General features: G+C 46.1%; 1 protein-coding gene across 3 annotated transcripts in view; it reads left to right on the top strand.

The window, feature by feature from the left end:
- CUNH2orf80 (chromosome unknown C2orf80 homolog) overlaps nucleotides 1-21,128 on the top strand; it is a 28,221-nt gene that overhangs the window by 5,209 nt on the left and 1,884 nt on the right. For 2 of the 3 annotated variants that reach the window (XM_041631904.1, XM_041631906.1), the window contains exons 4-8: nucleotides 1,298-1,380; nucleotides 3,419-3,506; nucleotides 4,051-4,122; nucleotides 19,277-19,364; nucleotides 19,651-19,768. In XM_041631904.1, coding sequence (XP_041487838.1) covers nucleotides 1,298-1,380; nucleotides 3,419-3,506; nucleotides 4,051-4,122; nucleotides 19,277-19,364; nucleotides 19,651-19,768 — 449 coding nt within the window. The remainder of the gene's footprint in view (nucleotides 1-1,297; nucleotides 1,381-3,418; nucleotides 3,507-4,050; nucleotides 4,123-19,276; nucleotides 19,365-19,650; nucleotides 19,769-21,128) is intronic. The other variant, XM_041631905.1, reaches the window with a different exon arrangement.

Here is a 21,128-nt window from a genome sequence, read left to right as displayed (position 1 = left end):
TTTTCGTTATTCTTACTGAGTTCAGGCTCATGTTACGTTCTGCTGGCTCATGACGCAGAAATTAGAGAAGAAACTACAGAGAGATTTAATCCAAAAGAAATCAGTAAACTCAGTTTACCACCCCCCCCCCCCCGCCCATGATCTATCCTTGTGCTGAGAGGGATGAGTCTCTTTTCCTCAGTTTCCCTCTGTGTAAAGCCAGGGTTTGTAGTTAAGCCTGCCTCTTTGTGTGCACATACCACACAGGGCATTAAAGAGGTCAGAGCAGAACTTCTCAAACTTTAATGAGGCTTTATTACAGAGCTATTTTGATTCTGGAGGTCAGGGTAGGGCCGAGTGCTTCTATTTCTAATGAGCACGACCATGTAACTGGTCCAAACATCAAGCTCCTGATGAAGTGTCACCAGGTGACCGTGGTCCAAACCCCTGATTTATTATTTAGGTTGACATTTTACTTAACTCAGGTCCCTGAGGGCATCACTACATTATTTAGAGATGTTTAGAACCTTAACCAATCCCCGACCAGCCTTTACCTTCCTGGCTATGGTGATGGAAAGGAAATGTTGGCACTAAGCGGTAAACACGCTTATTAAGTAAGAGCTGACAGATGACCTACAGAAAGGTCTTTGCTGTGATGAGAGTCAGTGCAAAAATTGACCCTCAGTTCTGTACCAGGTGTGAGGCTCTCCACCTATCTCTCAGTCTGGCCCATTGCCCATGCTGTGCCCCCCTGGAGTGAACTTCTCCATTTGTATAAACCCCCTTTCCTAAAGGCTCTAGCCCTGAGACTGCCTCCTCAGTGAAAGTCAGTCAGGATTGTTTCTGTCTCCACAGCTGAGCACCACAGTGCCTTCCTCCAGGGTCCCACACCTCCTCTGTCCCCTGGGAGTACAGGTCTAACACCAAACAGGACTACCAAATGTTCTCTATGGCTTTCTTTCTCCACTCTCTCCTTTTGCCTTTTTAAGCCCTAAGGAGAGGGAGGCCCAGCCTCATCAGTGCCTCACCCAGGAATATTCCTGAGCCCTTGGCAAGCCCGGTGCGAGGCCACATTCCCCAACTGCCAGTTGAGGGTTCTCTCTTTTCTGGACCACACACAGCATGTAACTGCTTAGTGGCAGATAAAGTAAATGTCTGGGTCCTGGAATATCCCTAACTGAACATCAGGCTGTTTATAAATAAGGATCTTCCCTAAGTGGAACATGACAGAGGCTGGGGCTTAGTGAGGCCATTGTCCAGGGAAGCGCTTTGCCAAAATCTGAACCCACACCGTCCGCTCTCTGTTTCCTGCTTCCAGGCCCACTATGACCTGGCCGTCAGTGTTGCTTGTCAATGGGTAGATCCCTCAGAAGACTTAACTTGGCTCCAGTGGGAGAAAGTGTAAGTTGAAATGCGTTTGATGTTTTTCTTTTTAATCTATCTGTTTATTTAGTGTGGGTAAGGAGGTAGGTATGGACACACCTTCCTGTGCATGGATGTGGGTGTATGCAGAGCTCAGAGGTCAATGTCAGTGTCTTTCTCAGTCTCTCTTCATCTTAGGTTTTGAAGGAGCATCTGTCTCCCACTGAATCTGGAGCTCACCACAGGAAAGCCTAGCTAGCCAGCAAGCTCCAGAGAGCGCCTGGCCCCATCTCCATCCCCCAGCATTAGGATTCAGGCTGTGTCAACCTGCTCAGAGTTTTACATGAATGATGAGGAAAGGCTCCAAACTCAGGGCCCATGCTTGTACAAGACAAGCTCTTTACCTACTGAGCCGTCTCCCCAGCCCTGGCGGGTTTCCCTTTTACAATGTGATGGAGGAAGGTCCAGCCCTACCCGGTGTTTTGTTATGAGGCTCTCTGATGTAGAAACACAGGGCAAACTTCTCCTCCAGCCAGAAGCCTGAAGACACACTCCATGGGCAGTTTGAGGACATGGTAGATGTGCTCACCTAGTCTGTATTTCTTATCATTGGTTTCCATCAAGTTTAAAAAAATAATCTTGCATGGGAAGCTTTCTCTGAGAAGCGTGACTTCACTGTATTATCTGTGAGAAGCATGACTTCACTGTATTATATAGGAGCTATGAGTCTCAATGGTTAGTTCTGTAGGCAGAGCCTGAAATTGCTTCCCAAGGACCATCTTACACGGTTTCTGGAGCGTGGAAGCAGCTAAGTACTTGAGTCTGTGCGATCATTTCCTCCCCGAGCTTATCAGCCTTTTCCTTAAGTGCAGTGATTCAGCAGACACATTCAACTGGTCAGAACAGGGAACTAAGGGTCTGTGATCAGATAGCTCATCCCAAAGTCCAGAGACCAGTTCTATTCTGCGGTCCTGGCTCAAGGTCACAGTTAAGAACTGACTGTAATAAGCAGAAAATCCAGTTTGAACAACCTTAACAGAGGAGCAAAGAGGAGATGAGAAATCAAGAGGAGAGAAGGTCGGGGAGGCAAGTTTGAGTGCCTGTATATCTTCAAAGTTTGTGAACTGGGCTGTTAGGCACAGTGATTTAAATTTCAGGGGCAAAGGATTTGCCAATAAATTGACTATCGGAGTTCAATAACTGGGCCTTACATGATGGAAAGAGAGCAAATTCCCTCAAATTGTCTTCTAAGCTTTCTCTCTGTCTCTGTCTCTGTCTCTGTCTCTCTCTCTCTGTCTCTCTCTCTCTCTCTCTCTCTCTCTCTCTCTCACACACACACACATACACACACACACGCACATACACACAATGCGTTTCTGTTTTTTTTTTTTTTTTAAACCTCACCTACTGCTACCAGATTCCACCTCCAGTCTCTTTTCCTGATTTGTCTGCACATAGAACACACTGGCCAGACCCGTTCCCAGAATCTAGGGGTATCCCAGCCTTCCTAAAGGTAAGCTTACAGTAAAGTAAGGCAGGTTCCCCCAAGCAGACGATGAGAAGCAGGGTGGACTCCTGCTAGCAAAGCCATAATCGGCCCCCGTGGGGCAGTCCGCATTTGTGACAGCTTTAGTAAAAAACAGACAAAAATGAAAAATTCATCACTTTGTTGGGAGATCAACAGAAAATCAATCATACTAATCCTACTTTAAAAGTGGATAATCCACAACCATGGCTGGTTACCTACGGATTAGTATCACCTTGGCAGCTATCAAAAAGAACAATAGGAGCCTGGAAGACAGATGGCTCAGTCAGCCTTACTGCGCAATTCGATCCCCAGCACCGACATAAAATGCCGGGCATGCTGGCATAAAGTTATAATCACAGCCCTAAAGAGGCAAAGATGTGGCTCCCTGGTGTCTGTTGGCAGCCTCGCCTACATGGTGAGCCCAGGTCCAGGGAGAGACCCTGACTCAGAAACCAAGGTGGATGGGTCCAGGGGAATCACCCGAAGCTGGCCTCTGTCCTCCATACACACATGCACACCCCAACCTTCTCTATCCATATTTCCCCTTAGGAAAGCGCCACTTCACGGCAGACCCTTGTATCCAAACCGAAAAGAGCGCGAAGCAGTGATCTTATCATCTTACGCCGGAGTCTTAATGGTGAGGAAAAGAGCACTGTCTATGTGGACACTCTGGTTTTTTTCTTTGTTGTTATTTTGATTTTCAAGACAGGGTTTCTCTGTGTAGCCCTAGCTGTCCTAGAACTTACTCTGTAGCCCAGGCTGGCCTTGAACTCACAGAACTCCACCTGCCTCTGCCTCCCAAGTGCTTGAATCAAAGGCGTGCACCGCCACACCCAGCTTCATTTCAGGATTTCTAAGCTCATTTTGGTACTAATGTATACTTACATGTTTTCAATATTGATTCTAAATGCCTGGAATTTACTAATAGTAAAATTTGTGATTTTAAATATGTAGTAAAAATTTGGCCTCCATACCGTAGTGTAAAAATATTTATGGGAGACAAGAAAAAAAAAAGATAAGAGATATTAATGTCGAGAAAACTTGGTTACACAATAATCTAGGAGTTATTACTGAGCTGCTGTGTTACCTTACACTGTACTAGAACCATTATAGCTGCAGTAATTTTGTTTTTTAATAAGGAAAAAGCCACAATATGACAACACATTGTTTTTGTTTCACAGAACAGTATCCCAATTGAGGAAGTCCTGAAAATTTACGGGGCCTATTCTTCTACTGAACCTGAATCTACGAAGGTAAGAGTGATATGGGACTAGTGATACCGAGAATGTATACATGCCAGGGATTGAACGCAGGGTTTATGGGTATAAGTTAAGCAAACGCTCTACCATAGACATATTCCCAGCCCTTAGTTCTCAGCTCTTTATGTGTATGGGTGTATGTGTGAGTGTCTGTGTGTGTGTGTGTGTGTCTGTTTGTGTCTCTGTATGTGTGTGTGTGTCTGAGTGTGTCTGTATGTGTCTGTGTGTCTGTATGTGTCTGTGTGTGTATGTATGTGTGTGTCTATGTGTGCGTGTCTGTGTGTGTGTATGCGTGTGTGTGTGTTGCTGGGGAGTTTCCTCAGAGTTTTCTACCTGCTAAGCATCCATTCTGCCATTGAGCTGTGTTCCCAGCCTCTGAATATACATTCACAACGATATACTTTCAGGCATCAGATAATAACAATTTTATGTCCAAAAGTAAAAACTGAGGTATTGAAATTTCTCAGCAAATAAGGCTCCTGCAGTCAATCCCAGCTCCCTGGTTCAGTTCCCCAAATCTATGTAGTGGAAGGAGAGAACACACTGCTGAAAGCTGCCCTCTGACCGCTACACGAATGCTTGTGGCACACAAGTGTCCACTCCCCACACACTCCAAATAAATAGTTGTATTGGTTTTGTTTTTTGAGACATTTCGCTTTGTAGCCCTGACTGTCCTGGAACTGGCTCTGTAGACCAGGATGGCCTCGAACTCAGAGATCTGCCTGCCTCCTGAGTGCTGGGATTAAAAGTGAGTGCCGCTGCCACCTGGCAATAATTCTATTTCTTTAAATCTTTATTTATTTATTATGTATACAATATTCTGTCTGTGTCTATGCCTGCAGGCCAGAAGAGGGCACCAGACCCCATTACAGACGGTTGTGAGCCACCATGTGGTTTCTGGGAATTGAACTCAGGACCTTTGGTAGAGCAGGCAATGCTCTTAACCTCTGAGCCATCTCTCCAGCCCAATTCTATTTTTAATAAAGGTAAAAACCAGATACAGCCCTATCTTGAGCTACATGTGCTTATAAAATGCTCCCTTTTAAGTGGAGTGGTACACAGTAACTACCAGTGTGTTCTGTGGAGGGCTGAGGAGCCATACATGGTGAGTCCTGTGGAGGGCTGAGGAACAGTACGTGGTAAACTGGTGAGCCCTGTGGAGGGCTGAGGAACAGTACATGGTAACCTGGTGAGTCCTGTGGAGGGCTGAGGAACAGTACATGGTAACCTGGTGAGTCCTGTGGAGGGCTGAGGAGCCATACATGGTAAACTGGTGAGCCCTGTGGAGGGCTGAGGAACAGTACATGGTAACCTGGTGAGTCCTGTGGAGGGCTGAGGAACAGTACATGGTAACCTGGTGAGTCCTGTGGAGGGCTGAGGAGCAGAACACGGTAACCTGGTGGGCCCTGTGGAGGGCTGAGGAACAGTACATGGTAACCTGGTGAGTCCTGTGGAGGGCTGAGGAACAGTACATGGTAACCTGGTGAGTCCTGTGGAGGGCTGAGGAACAGTACATGGTAACCTGGTGAGTCCTGTGGAGGGCTGAGGAACAGTACATGGTAACCTGGTGAGTCCTGTGGAGGGCTGAGGAGCAGAACACAGTAACCTGGTGGGCCCTGTGGAGGGCTGAGTCTGGCAAGAAAGAGGGGTCCAGACCCCACCATTTTTGCCCACTGTAACTTCTCACTTGTGCTTTCAGTAATGTGGACCTAGCAAGTCACACCTTGCATTTGTTTGACATATTCTACCTCCAGAATGAGGACCAGATCCATAAGGATTATGTTCAAGAAAAAAAAAAAAACATAGCAAATGGTGGCCCCTGCCCCGTTCTCATCGACTCCTTGGGCATCCCTGGCAGGATGGCCCAGTGCAGAGCTTTCTTTCTCCCTCTCCAGAGCCCTCAATGTGTCCTTTTCCTTCTTTGGGCCTCTACATTTTATCCTTCTATTTTAAAAAGGGCTCTGTTGCCAGCTGTGGTGGCACACAGCTGTAATCTCAGCACTTAGGCGATGGAGGCAGGAGAATCGAGAGTTTAAGGTCATTCTTGACAACATAGGTAATTCAGGCCAACCTGGACTACCTGAGGTCCTGTATTTGAAAAACAAAAGTCTCCTGAATGATTTTCAAGCCAGTTCCATTCTCACAGTTCATAAATGAAGACTCAATGAGAGTTTAAATACTAGCTACAATCCTTATGCTCCTGAAAATTTCTTTGGGGGGGGAGGAGGGGCTGAGTCAGCATGCTCACCCCCTGATCTTATTTCTGCTCATTGTCCCTTGTCTCATTGTCCCAAATGTTTCATTTGGACTTGGGAGGGAGTCAAGCGTAAACCAGGGCTAGGAACACACACAGCTGCAGGACAGTTGCCCGCTCTGTGTCCTCACCTGTAGATGACGGTATGTCAACAGTGGGCCACAAACACAGGGCAGCTGTCCCCTGTTCTTGCATCCACAGCCCACAGATGTAAGCGATGGGTCACAGCCACAAGACAGGTTGAAGGATTCAGAAAGAGGTCAAGGCCAGACACAGCACAGTTATATATCCCCTGTTCTTGTACCTGCAGATTGTACTGTACAAACAGTGGGTCGCAGAAGTTCAAGTGCCTACCTCATCCACCTCCACAGCCAAGTATTTACTGCGTCCTGAGGTTTTGAAACCTTCTCAGCATCTTCTGAGGTCCAAATCCCCCAGTCCCTGAAGGAATCACAGCTTTCTCCCTGACCACAAGCACTGCTTATCTGCGTGTTTGTTTGCTCTTTCAAACTGCGGGGTTGAATGTCAGGCATGAGCCAGTGAGCAAGTCAGGCAAGGCGCCTTGTTGTGGATGGATTTTCCTTTGGTCTCTAGTTCACAAAAACCGCACAAAGACTTCTTATGAATTATGAAAGCTCGGCTTACAGCTTATGCTTGTTCCCTAACTAGCTCTTATAACTTTAATTAACCATTTATATTAATCTATGCTCTATCATGTTGTGTTACCTCTCTTCCATCTTGTACCTCCTATTTCTTTGCATCCTCTGGCATCTCCTCTGCTCATAGATCCTCCTCTTCCTCTCTCTGTTCCTAAGTCCCTCCTATCTCTCCTGCCTAGCTATTGGCCATTTTGCTTCTTATTACATCAATCACAGCAAACACAACTTCACACAGAGTACAAATATCCCACAACACCCTTTTTTTATAATATAAATCTCATATTCTGTACTGAGGCTTATCTTGACAGGTGCTCACAAGGGACTGAGCAGCTTTTTAAGTTGAAGAAAGCCCAGCTGTTGTGGTGTTCCAGCCACACACACCACACTGCTCAGTTCCCAGAAGCATTCTTTCTGTGGCCCTGTCTCCTCTCTCCCTCACAGAAATATGTCCCAAGCCAAAATATGCTCACTGGGTTTCACTTGTGATTTTCTGTCCTTCATCTCCTGGCTTTGAGGAGGTGGTAGCTACACTGGTTGACCGATTAGGTCTCAGTCCCCATGCTTCATTCTGAAGGGGACAATGCTGTGACCTTCTGGTTTGGTGGGGTCATGGTGTACAAATGACCATGTCTGAGCACCTGGGCTAAAACAGGAGGCCGTGCTGCTAACGTGTGGGCATGTTTGCCCAGTCACTCAGTCCGTCATGGAAGAGTCGCTGTTCAGTGGCACGTAGCCTTTATCCTCACAATCAGACCAACCGTGAGAAGTGGGGATGTGTCTGGTCTACAAGGTGGCCAGCTTGGAAGATACTCAGGTCATACTGTACCAGGAACTTTCCTCGGGAACTAGCGTTGCCTTGTGGGCATGAGCTGCGATCATCTATTGATTCACATATGAGAGAAATTTACCTGCTGCTCAACTGTAGACTCTGAACTCTTGCTGCCTGGGTTTCAATTGCAGCCCTGCCAGATTCAAGTACAATGATCATTTCCAATATCTATAAACCTCCGTTCATAAAATCAAGGCTAGAAGGTAGGGTTGTTGTGGCCATTAAGCAAGTCAGCCCAATGAAGCCTTGGTGTTTAGCACATGAAAACCTCAAAATAATAGCTAGAATCAAGGTTCTGGAACCCAAGACTGGGCAACTGAATTAGTCTATGTTCTTATACATCAGGGTTTCATTTAGTTCTTTTCCTTTTTTTTTTTGTTTTGTTTTGTTTTGTTTTTGTTTTTCAAGACAGGATTTCTCTGTGTAGCCCTGGTTGTCCTGGAAATCACTCTATAGAGCAGTCTGGACTGGAACTCAGAGACCCACCTACTCTGCCTCCCAAGAACCAACTGCTGGGATTGAAGGTGTGAGCCACCACACCCAGTTTATTTTTCTCCTTTTTGAGACAAAGTCTTGTGATGTAGTCAGGCTAGCCTTGACCTCTTTGTATAGCCAAACTGGCCCCTGAACTTGAAGCAATCCTCATCTCAGTATCTCGAGCCCTGGGATACACCACCCAGCCTAGCTTTCTGTCAGGGTTTCTTAACCTCTTGAGCCAGACAACTCTGTGTTGCGTGTGTTGGAAGCTGGAACTGGGAACTGCCATGTGTAGTGAAGGGTTTAGCACGATGCCTGGCCACCAGCTAGCAGAGGCAAGAAGGCTCTCTCTGTTTGTGACAGTTAAAAGTGCTTCATGCCTGCCAAATGTGTCCTGGGAACAAAAATCTCTTCTCATTGAGACTCACTGCTCTAAGTATCCAAACATTAACCAGCTAATCAAATGTGTATATTATTATCACAGTGCAAACTTGGCCTGTTTGAGCTAGCCAGTCCCCAAATGATTGTGGTTAGCGAGAGCAATGCTAGCAGCCCCTCCCCATCCCTGCCAGGAGCTCCTACCTACCGCTGGTGGAATTGCAGGCTCCGCTCCACCCAGAGGACCTTCCTGCAACCTGGATGGGGAACCAGGAGGATCTTTCAGTGTATGCTCAATGTAGCATTTCAAAAGTTAAACTGTAGGACTTTCTTAAAACAGTCTTTTGGGGTTTAACATAACTTCGAAAGTAATGGTTTTAATTAGAAGTCAGAGTGGTTTAAAAGCAATAGATGTTGTCAAAGGTTCTTTACTACTTATATCAGAGTGACCTTTGGCTCCTTTGGATAAAATGTCTCCTAAGCAACAACTGAAACAGTTTCTAAACCAGAGTTTAAAACTCAGGGGAAAAACAAATCAGATTAGGATGAATTTCCGGCAACTGGAAAGGATTTGTGGCTACTGTGTGCAGCCTGGTGCCATTCTCTGGGGCTCTCTGCTGCCCCCTGGTGATAGAAAAGCAGCACAGGCAGGTACTGTTCACTGTCAGCTACAGGTGCCTGACAGATGGTCATTTTTTGTTAATAAGTAATTTGGTTTTCTGTTTGTTTTGTTTCGTTTTTCTGATGAGGAGGTCTTGATTCAGAGAAGGTTCAATTAAAGGCTTTACATAAGTGTGGGGTATTTACAACTGTTTTCAAATAAATTTAAAATGCCCAACTTGATTTCAACTGAAGAAAAATCATAAATAAATCAGCAGTCTCATTTGATGGAAGACAAGGGGACAAAAGAAAGGAGGGCAGAGAGAATGAAAGTGTGTGGAGGAGAGAAGGGCTCTGAATAAAGAACCTCAGGTCCTCAGCTTTTCCTCTGCCTTCCCCAAACTCACCCATCCTAAGAGCCAGCATTTAAACCATCCTGAGCAACACTCAGACATCAAGATTCCCGGGCAAGGCAGAGAGGGCCCTGGCCCAGATCCATCCCTTTCTACCTGCAGGCCTCTCATAAGTTATCTTTCCCTGGTCTCCAGTTTCCTATGTGTGAGTAAGCCTACGGTTGGTTACTCCTTAACACACCAGACTGTTGTGAGGATTAAGTGGGACCATGCCTATCAGTTACACGACAGCCCAAAGGGAGCCTTCCTCAGGACCGCCATTACTGCAAAGCCCACCCTGCGGGGGACACCAGCCTCCTCCCTGCCAGGACCAGGTGCCTCTACCTCTCACATTTACTTGAGGTACCTTCTCTTCTCGAAGCATTTTCCCCAGATTAACTCGTACAGACATGAAGATGAGGGCCTTGCTGGAGACAGAAGGACCTACAGTTTCTTTTCTTTTTCTCTTTCTTTCTTTCTTTGTTTCTTTCTTTCTCAGATATCTGCTTGTGAACCTACACTTTCAACAAAAGCTGAATTTTTGGGGGCGGGGGAGGGAGGTGTTTCAAGACAGGGTTTGTCTGTGTAACAGCCCTGGCTGTTCTGGAACTAGCTCTTGTAGACCAGGATGGCCCCAAACTCACAGAGATCTGCCTGCCTCTGCCTCCCGAGTACTGGGATTAAAGGCGTGCGCCACTACTGCCCGGCAAAAGCTGGATTTTAACACACTGGAGTAATCATTAATCAAAAACATGTCTTTGATATTAGTTATGTCCACCTAGACTCTAGGTCCTAGAGGGTAATAATTAATATCATTAATATTAATTATGTCCTAATTAACAGTATATATAGTTATAGTATAAAAACTTATCAAACAAGCCCCTGTGTGCGTGAGATGGTGTCCGGGGCTTACCGAGAGCAGGAGACCCTGTCCCGGGCTTACCGAGTGCATGAGACCCTGTCCGGGGCTTACCGAGTGCAGGAGACCCTGTCCGGGGCTTACCGAGCGCAGGAGACCCTGTCCGGGGCTTACCGAGCGCAGGAGACCCTGTCCGGGGCTTACCGAGCGCAGGAGACCCTGTCCGGGGCTTACCGAGCGCAGGAGACCCTGTCCGGGGCTTACCGAGCGCAGGAGACCCTGTCCGGGGCTTACCGAGCGCAGGAGACCCTGTCCGGGGCTTACCGAGCGCAGGAGACCCTGTCCGGGGCTTACCGAGCGCAGGAGACCCTGTCCGGGGCTTACCGAGCGCAGGAGACCCTGTCCGGGGCTTACCGAGCGCAGGAGACCCTGTCCGGGGCTTACCGAGCGCAGGAGACCCTGTCGGGGGCTTACCGAGCGCAGGAGACCCTGTCCGGGGCTTACCGAGCGCAGGAGACCCTGTCCGGGGCTTACCGAGCGCAGGAGACCCTGTCCGGGGCTTACCGAGTGCAGGAGACCCTGTCGGGGGCTTACCGAGCGCAGGAGACCCTGTCCGGGGCTTACCCGTCTCACCTGCACTCTTGTTCTCAGCACATTTACAACTTCATGTATTGCCATTTCACTTCACACAGCGATGGCTTTTGTTCATGTTTTACTGTGCTGAGGTTGAAGACAGGACCTTGTGCCTCCTCCTCCCCCTAGACAAGCTCGCTGTCTCTGAGCTACATCTTGAGTCTTTGTGTGTCTATGGGTATCTGCACCTGTGTTTGGAGGCCCAGTGTGACTCATGTGCCCTCTTCAATCACACAACATCTTTGATTTTACTTTGTTTATACGTGTGTGCAGCGTGCATTATATGTATACGCATGTTTACATGTGTGTTCATGCCCAAGCGTGCAACTGCATGAGGAAGCCAGAGGCTGGGGCCAGGCCCTTGATCTCTCTCCTCTTTGTTTATTGAGATGTGGTATCTCACTGCGTAAGCGGGAGTTGTTTCCTCTACTGTCGAGCAGGTTCTGTTGAGCAGCGAGTTCCTGGACGGTGTGTGCCTGGGAAGTTGCTAAGCAGAGGAATATGGGCTTCTCAACACTCCCATGAAGTCAGTTGTCTTCCAAAGTGATTATTACATTGTTCTACATACTGTGTTACAGTGTATGCTGCCTACGCTAATGTTCTCGAAACAGAGAATGTGTAATTTAGTAATTCACCATGCACTTTGTTGGGGGGGGGGGTGTTATAGATTTGTTTGTTTGTTTGAGAGTGAATCTCACAGCACAGGCTAATGTCAAACTCACTATGTAGGAAAGGAAGACTTTGAACTGTCATCCCCCTGCCTCCATCATCTGTGGCCTTAATTCATGTTCTGATCACTAATCAGCAACTATATATATATATATATATATATATATATATATATATATGACGGATTAAAGTCACTTGTCTATCTTTCTGATGAATTGTCCTGTCTCTTTCCATATTTCTGCCTCTCCCCCCCCCCAAGATAAGTCATCGTTTTGGAAAAAGTACTATAGGATCGCATCAGTCAAGGCATAGGCTTTCCCAATAATTTGTAAATTTTTTCACCAATGTTAAAATGTTCTGAAATATATTTCTGCAATAACCCAGCCACATTTTCAGAATCCCCTGGACAGCACAAATAATAAAAAACCCAGTGGCAGATATTAGGGCTCAACCTGAAGATCAGAAAAGCAAAGCAGCCAACCACAGCTTCTACCTGAGATAGCAATGGCAATCCTGCCTCCAGGAATCTCAGAATGAGACTGAGCTGAGATCTGTGTTCTCCTGTCTTCTACTCCTCTCCAGTGCTGGGTTCAAGTGTTTGTACCACTACTGCCCGACTTCTATGGTGAATAGTGTGGCTACTGGGAGTAAAGTGTGTGTCCCCACTGCCTGGTCTGCATGGCTGACCAGAGTGGCTGTTTAACTCTCTGATCTTCAGACAAGCTTTATTTATTAAAATACAAGTGAAATATCACTACACCCTGGATATGCATGAGCTAATTTTTCAGACAAGAATCCTGGTTTCATCTTGATAAACCTGATAGCTTTAAGATTCTATCCAAATGTTTTGACACCAAGGGTCAGAGCCCTCCCCGCTTCAGTCCTGATGAGGTCATAACAATGTTTCTATTTATTTATTTAAAATATATTTATATAATTTCACCTCTCCTTCCCCCCCCCAATCCTCCTCCCCTTTTACTGTTGCCTTAGCAATATTTTAATAAATCACTGCTTCGGTTTGCTAGGCCAGAGGTAAAAACATGACCCTAACCCTTGTGTCCCCACTCCATGCCTTCTCTGGATCAGTTCCTGCGTGCCTTAACACACACTCATCTTCCCTCGGCTCCAGGAAGCTTCTGCTGACTGCACTGTGGCATTTAGAAAGCTCACGGACCAGGAAGCAATTCATATAATCCCTTAGCAGAGAGATGATGAGAACAGATTCAGAGTTAAAGAAAACACGATGAACTCCAGATTAGGATCCAAGCGTCACCCCACTTTTATAATAATCTTTCCTATAACCCACACAGGAAGCTAAATGAATGGTTGATGTAAGTCACAGATTATCAGGACTCAGGACACTTCATCCGATAGGTCAGCCACGACCTCTGCAAATCTCAGGTCTACCTCCCCTGCCGCAGGAACACTGGAGCCGATAAATGCTTGCTTTTTTGGTTTTGTTTTGTTTTGTTTTTTTTACCAAGGACAACACAGGAGCCCATTTTCCCTCCCTCCCACCTGACACACAGCAGCCATAATTACAATACTGACCTAAAGCTTCTTTTCTGGTTTTTGTGCCGTAAGATCATCTTTTTAAACAGGTATTTTAGTTTGTTTCCTGTTGCCGTGATAATGTAACCTGACAATTTAAGAGGTAAAGGATTCATGTGACTCACAGTTTCAGGGTACAGTCCATCACTGTGGGGATGTCAAGGAAGCAGGAGTTTGGAGCACTTGAAGGTCACAATATATCCACAGTCAAGCAAAGAGTAATGAGTTAATGCATGTTTGCTAGTATTTGACTTCCTTCTGCACTGCTACACAATCCACTGTCCGCTACTAGGGAATAGTGCCACCCACAGTGGGGAGGGTTGTCCCTCCTCAATTAAAGCAGGGAAAGTATTTCCCACTGGACATGCCCATAGGCCAACCCAATCTACACAGTTACTGATTGAGAGACCCCTCCCAGGTGAGATATTGGCACTCAAAACTAACCATCACAATAGGTTCTGTGCTCCTTGAAGGGAGAGGTCCAAGTTTATGTTTATGCTCAGTTCTTTGTATCATTAATGTCGTTAAATGTACATAATTTTACATGGACACAAAGCCCAAAGGGAAGAAAAGTTACTTGTCTGTGCATGTGTTATGTGTGTGTACGCGTTCATGTGCATGCATGCACGCATTCGTAAGTGTGCACTGAATGTGGAAGGCTGAACTGATGTTATATGTTGGTTATATGATGTTATATGTTGGGCTCTCACAGAAGCAGGAACTCACCTCTTCAGCTACACTGTCTGGCCAGCAAGCCGGGGGGCTCCTGTTATCCCCTCCTTCCCTGCGTTAAAATTCTAGGTGTGTGCTTCTACACCAGCTTTTTACACGGGCAAAGAGTCCCTAACTCCAGTCTGCAGTTGTGTGGCAAGCGCTTTACCTCCTACGTCGTCTCCTCAGCCCAAGCTATGATGTTTTTAAACCAAATGTGAGTGACCACAATCCAGGGGCACAGAGGTTTCCCAAATAACGTGCTTCCGTGTGGAAATGCTTTCATGAGGTTTTTATAGTTATGCTACCAAGGAAAGTTATAAAGAAGGGGTTTTCCAAATTCGTGGGTGGGAACATCGGGTGGGTGGGTCGCAACACAGCTGGGGAGTCTCTGTCGTAGGTCTCAGACACTGCTTGATGACATCCTTAGCTTCCAGGTGGGTAGAAGTTAGTGGTTTGTTAGTACATTCTGAAGGTGTTTCATTGCTGTTGTTCTTTAGATGTGTTTGTATGTTTGGTTGGCTTTGGTTTTCTTGGTCTGGTAACTGCAAAGGCGTTAAGTCAGAGTTGGGCTATGAATGGGTAGCACTAAAGATGAATCGAGATAAAGGGGCTCCGAATCTGTAACATTCCTACAATGCTACATAGTGATAAAGTTCTAATCAGCCAATCAGCCTTGCAGGTTAACGTGAGTGTGGCTTATTTTACTTGCTTCCTGGATGATGCAACAGGAATTCTATGGATACAGGGGACTATGACCCACTTGTCACATGCTTCGCAATTCCACACAGTCTGTCGCCATCACAGACCTCATTTCAGTCTCGCTCAGCCCTCCCTGTATTGACAGACTTCAGCCTGGCTGTCTAGCACGGTTGCTGGAGAGCCTTCCAGCTCACCTCGGCTGCAGAGGAGATGTGTCCCGAATCTCACAGAGCGCGTGGTTCTGCGCTTCGCTGGCTGAAGCCTCCTGGTGTAGTCACATTTAGCTTGAAGGAAGGATTGAGACACAGATTTTTATCTGTACAACATCATGTCTAACTGTCCCCAAAAGAAAAACGAAGATGACTCTTGGGAGGGTACTAGACACTTGGGTCACATTTTCGAGGCATGAGTTATAGATGGCTGTGATGTGGTCGCAAGCAGGTATTTCTAATTTTGCGCCTGAAGGCTGAAGGGTGTTCAGCCCTGAAAGGCTGTTCTTAGCAGGGTAAGTGTAGGTGACCGCACTTCTGCAGTCAGGAACACTGCTGGCTACAATCCACCTGCCTCGACATGGAGATAAGAGAAGGACCCGCCTCACCAAACTCCCAGAACTCAAAGGATCCATACGAAGGCAGTGTAGCCCTTATTTCCAAACCTGATGAAACCACACACAGAAAAGGAAGTGATATAACCGACCTCTCGTGAATATAAAAAAATCCTCAACAATAGACTGTGTTCACTGAGGGAGGAGAAAAAGACGTCTTACCGTTTCTTATCCTTGTGTCTACATGTGTTTGTATGTATATACGCATGCATGTTTGTGGTGACACACGCGTGTGCAGAGGCCGAAGGTCGATGATAGATGTCATCCGTGGTCACTCTCCACGACTAGAGCACTACATGCATGTTTCGTGAGGCTTCTAGGTGGGAGCTGGGGTTCCGAACCCCGGGCCCTTGTGTGCATATAGTAGGCATTTTGACAACTGAGCTATTTCCGTCGCCTGAGAAATATGTTCCGAGAAAAGCATTTGATAAAAGGAAATGCAGATTTATCCTTGAGAAAAACGGACAGCTTTGGCATTTAGGTGATGACGTGCCCACCCATGCTTAGGAACAGCCGCAAGCGTTCCACTGTGGGACAGAAAACTGATGGAGAGGAGGCTATGTGTGTGTGAGTTTCCTACATAGTCCCCACTATTTTTCCTGTAAACCTAAAATTACCGTTCATGTCAAAGGTAATCCAAAAATATTTAAATAGTTAAGATAAAGCTTTTTTTTTTTTACAGGGTTTCTCTATGTAGCTTTGGAACCTGTCCTGAAACTCATTCTGTAGACCAGGGTGGCCTCGAACTCACAGAGATCCACCTGCTTCTGTCTCCTGAGTGCTGGGACTAAAGGTGTTTGCCACCACCACCTGGCTAAGATAATACTTTTAAGTTCTTTATTTTTTTTTATCACAATAAAGTAATACTTACCAAAGTAAGACAATAGAAAATTTCCTTCACCTGTTAAAGTATATTTTAAAATCCATAGCAAAAATCATATTTAATAGCAGCGTCTTCCTTGAAGTAAGAAATAAATCTGTGGCTGAAGAGATGGCTCAGTGATTAAACTTCCAGAGGCCCTGATTTCAATTACCAGCCACCCACATGGTGGCGTGTAATGGAATCCGATGCCCTCTTCGGGTGTGCAGACAGACAAGCAGACAGAACACCCATACACATAATAAAGAAATCTTTGGGACTGGAGAGATGAATCAGAAGTTAAGAACACTCGCTGCTCTTACAGAGGACCTGGGTTAAATTCCCGGCCCCACATGGCGGTTCAAAACTGTAACTCCAGTGTCAGGATTTCTGACACCGTCATAAGATGTAAAACACCAATGCACATAAAATAAAAAAATAATAAAGAAATAGATAGTGCTCACTGTCCTCCTTCCTATTTAATTTACACTGACCGAAGAGATAATTAAGCAAAAGGTCAACAGGAATACAGAAGCTGTCATTCTTTAAAATGGCATCATGGATACTTTGAAAGCCCAAAAGAATCAGCACACTATTTATTAATAAGCAGGGTTAGCAAAGTTGGCTGGATGTAGGATCAGCGTAAAACCTTAACTCTTTTCTGTAAGCCAGGAGTAAAGAGAAAGTGAAGTATGGGCAGATGATGTTGACTGTAAGATGAAAACAGACTTAGAGATCTAACAAAATCTGCAGGAGGGCTCTACACTGCAAACTTTAGGGATCTAACGCAATCTGCACAAGGGCTCTCTCTGCAAACTTTAGGGATCTAACGCAATCTGCACAAGGGCTCTCTCTGCAAACTTTAGGGATCTAACACAATGTGCACAAGGGCTCTACACTGCAAACTTTAGGGATCTAACGGAATCTGCACAAGGGCTCTCTCTGCAAACTTTAGGGATCTAACGCAATCTGCACGAGGGCTCTCACTGCCAACTGCAAACGCTGCTGATGTTAGAGAAGGCTTGAGTAGAGAGCTACAGCACTCACGGAGTAGAGCATGCGTGGTTGTGAAATTCTCAACTCTCCCCATAAAGTAATCCAGAGACTAACTCTCTCCAGACAGCGAGCTAGCAAACTCCTTCCCTCCCTCCTTCTGTCCCCACCCCCACAGACACAGACAGACAGACAGACAGACACACACAATTCCTTCATCCCTCAGCCCATTTCTCTTACTCTTTTCACATATTGACAAGCAGTTATCAAATCAGTAGGAAGCACAAACAGCCAAGAATAAACAGTCTCAGAAAAGAGGTCAAAGCTGGAAGGCAGCTGCCTTGAACTGTGGGACAGCACAGATGGCGTAAGCACTGGGCAAATCACCATGAACCAAAATGACCACGCAGAGTCTGGCAGCAAAGCCACACACCATCCACACAGGTGACACGATGTGCGTAGGAAGGAGACCTTGTCAACAAACAGGGCTGGTTCGGCTCTTGTCCTCCCTCTCACACCATGGACGAAAGTCCTTCCTGAAGAACTGGAGATTCCCACGTGAAAGATAAAAAGAGAAAGCCGTCAGAGGAGGTACCGAAGACCGCGCTGTGACGGCGGGGCGGCCATTTCTAAGACCAGCGAAATCTCTACCTCTCTCATTTACCATCTCTGCTACTCCTCCCGATGCTGACGGTGCTGGAACCCAGGCACCTCTTAAAATGCTGAGTCAGCTTAGTGTCTGCTGGGATCAACCTTGTACTTCCTCCAGCCGCATCTAGGCGTGGAAGGGGTTTTTCAGAATAAGCAACCTAAGAACAGAGTGTATGTGCTAAGCTGGTAATTACATGTACATGCTGATTGCGGAGTACGAACGTGTCTTTATGATACAGAACACACGAGCAGCAAGTGTCCCGCTGCTAGGCCACACGTTAGGAACACTCCAAGGTCCTGAGATTAAATGGCCTCTCTGCATTCATTTTCCCATGTGTTCTTCACAAAGAAGTCAAGATGATTTTATTGTTTGATTTAATTGTGTGTGTGTGTGTGTGTGTGTGTGTGTGTGTGTGGTGTATTTAATGCTGGGAGTGAATCAGGAGCCTTTGCATGGTAGACAAGTTTTTTTTTTTTAACTGAGCCCCGGATGAATTTAAAATGTAAATTAGACTCAGTCACACTAGCGCTTTTTAAACATTCCAGGTAGGAGTAAGCCTCACTTGGGCCAAGGCTCTTTTTTTTTATTTGGATATTTATTTATTTATTAAAGATTTCTGACTTTTCCCCGCAACCGCCTCCCATTTCGCTCCCCCTCCCCCAATCAAGTCCCCCTCCCTTGTCAGCCCAAAGAGGGCCAAGGCTCTTAACTGGTTATTTAACACAAAGCAGTCAGTCCTGGATCATATGCACACAAGTCTCACTAAATGAACCCATCAGGTTGTATTTGCATATTTATGCATTTATATACATGTAATAATAATAATAATGCCACCAGTTAGAGACAAACAGGCATGGGAGGAGTTGGAGGGAGAAGAGAAATTGGAGGAAGTGATATAATTATATTTTTTATTTTAGAAAGGTTGCTGATAGAGTTGAAATGTGTTAAAAAACTTCCCAGTTGCATACATAGCAATGCCCAGCCTATACTGTGCATGGGTTTGCGGGGGCAGGATGCCAGGAGGAGTTCCTCACTCAGACAAGAGAATACTTGAGCTCCATGGCAAAGGAAAGGCAAGAGTCTAAGGCAGAAAAGTTGCCAGGAGAGGGAACTGTGAGGAATGTCGGGTGCAAAGGGGATTTCTGTGTTATGGGAGCCAAGCAAGAGCAGAGACTGTAAGTGAAGACCATATCGCCCTCCTTTCGGGCGCCTCATCGGCACAGTTCACCAGGACTCCGGGTTGGCGAGACACGCCGCGTGCTATAGGTAGCCGGTGCTCCCTACATGAGTCTCACACAGCTGTAAAACAGAGCTGTCTTCTTTCAGGTCTCCCCGGCTCTGTTGCCCCGCCGCTCCTTGCACCCTTTTGCCATGTTGACAGCACCCAACGCAGCAGAATGCAACCGCAGACAGAGTAAGTCTGCTCCCTTCTGGCTGTGGAGAAAGTTAACTAGGAGGCGGGCCTGCCGAGTGAGGTCAAATGAGAACACTGATAGATTTCTATCTGGTGAGAGTTTCAAACGCCAGGACCCCTCATAACTTGATGTTCCCCTCCCCGACATCACCCTAAACTGGAAAGTTTATTTCTTAGACTTTTGTTGAGGGCGGCAGTGCAGCCCAGAAAGGCAAGATCTAACACAACGGTGGACACATTCTTCTAACGTTTTATACTCTGATGTGGTTATTCTCCATGTCTGCAGGTGTCAAGCCGAGGAGAGGGGCAATGCCAAAAAATGCCTCCAGCGGCTCTACCAGGAAAGCAATGGTTCAGAATGGAAATCCTGGAAAAGATGCTCATATGCACAGCTCAAGAACAAGGTACATCTGAACACGGATGCTGCGGGGTGACGTTGGCTATCGTGGTGAACGTTGAGTATTTGGAGTTCAAGGTTCTGGGTGTGAATACAGAGCCCATTGTTTATCTACTGTATGGTTTTGAACAGGCTAAGTAACCATTCTGTACCTTAGGTTCCTCCTTCCAAAAAAAAAAAAAGAGAATAGTAACTCACTGATTAATTAGGATTCTGGATGAATGGTGAGAATGGTACTTGGTACCGTGGTGAAGCCTAAATAAATATTAGCCATGACTGTAACGTCGTAAACAAATGCAGACAGATTGTAAATATATATATATATATATATATATATATATATATATATACAGCTTTAATGGAGAAATAGACTTACAGAACCACCGTTCCTGCGGAGACCAGGAAAGCAGAAGCAAGCTCGCTGGCCAGATTTATAGGTAAACATTAGTCCAAGGCGAACACGCCCCCTAAGGGGCGGGACTTATCCCTACACATGACTAGCTTTCAACTCTTGAAAATCACTCTTCACAAGCAAAGCAGCTGTTTCTCAGTTTCTTCAGATGGGGTGGCTGATTTTAGTATCTACCTACAGTTCCAGATGAGGATTCAGTCACAAAGGAGAACTTCATGGCATCTCCCAACTCCTGCCTTTTTTTTTCCCACCCACCCAGTTCTCAGCTGCTATGTAGAAGAATGTAAAGACTAGTCAGAGGTAGACAGGGCTGGAGGGAAAGTAGAAAGATTCTGCTGCAGTTGTCATTGTCACTATAGTTACCACAGCTCTGGGTTCTCAACCGGATTGTATAAGGTGAAAATAAATGAAACAGAAGTCAGAAAGACCAGTTTGGTCAGTGTGCCTGTCTTAGGCTTTCTATTGTCATGCAGAGATACCATAACCACATCAGCACTTAATAAGAGATACCAGTTTGGTCAGTGTGCCTGTCTTAGGCTTTCTATTGTCATGCAGAGACACCATGACCACATCAGCACTTATAAAGAGATACCAGTTTGGTCAGTGTGCCTGTCTTAGGCTTTCTATTGTCATGCAGAGACACCATGACCGTGTCGGCACTTATAAAGGAAACATGTAATTGTGGTGGCTCCTTACAATTCAGAGGCTCAGTCTGCTATGGAAGGGAGCATGGCGGCATGCAGGCAGATGTGGTGCTGGAGCGGAGAGTGCTACACATCTTGGCTCAGAGGTGACGGGAAGTCGACTGACTGTCACACTGAGTGAAGCTTGAGAGAAAGACCTCAAAGCCCCCCCCCCCCCCAAACACACAGTGACACACTTCCAGCAGAAGGTGTGGCCCAGATTAAAGGTTTACTTTACAGCCTCAAGGTCTGTCCAAGAACTCGCTCTGTAG

Source organism: Microtus oregoni, unplaced genomic scaffold (assembly GCF_018167655.1).
Source record: "Microtus oregoni isolate MIOR12 unplaced genomic scaffold, Mior012 000038F_ref0000394, whole genome shotgun sequence".
Classification (NCBI taxonomy): domain Eukaryota; kingdom Metazoa; phylum Chordata; class Mammalia; order Rodentia; family Cricetidae; genus Microtus; species Microtus oregoni.
This window is presented reverse-complemented; position numbering and strand designations above follow the sequence as displayed.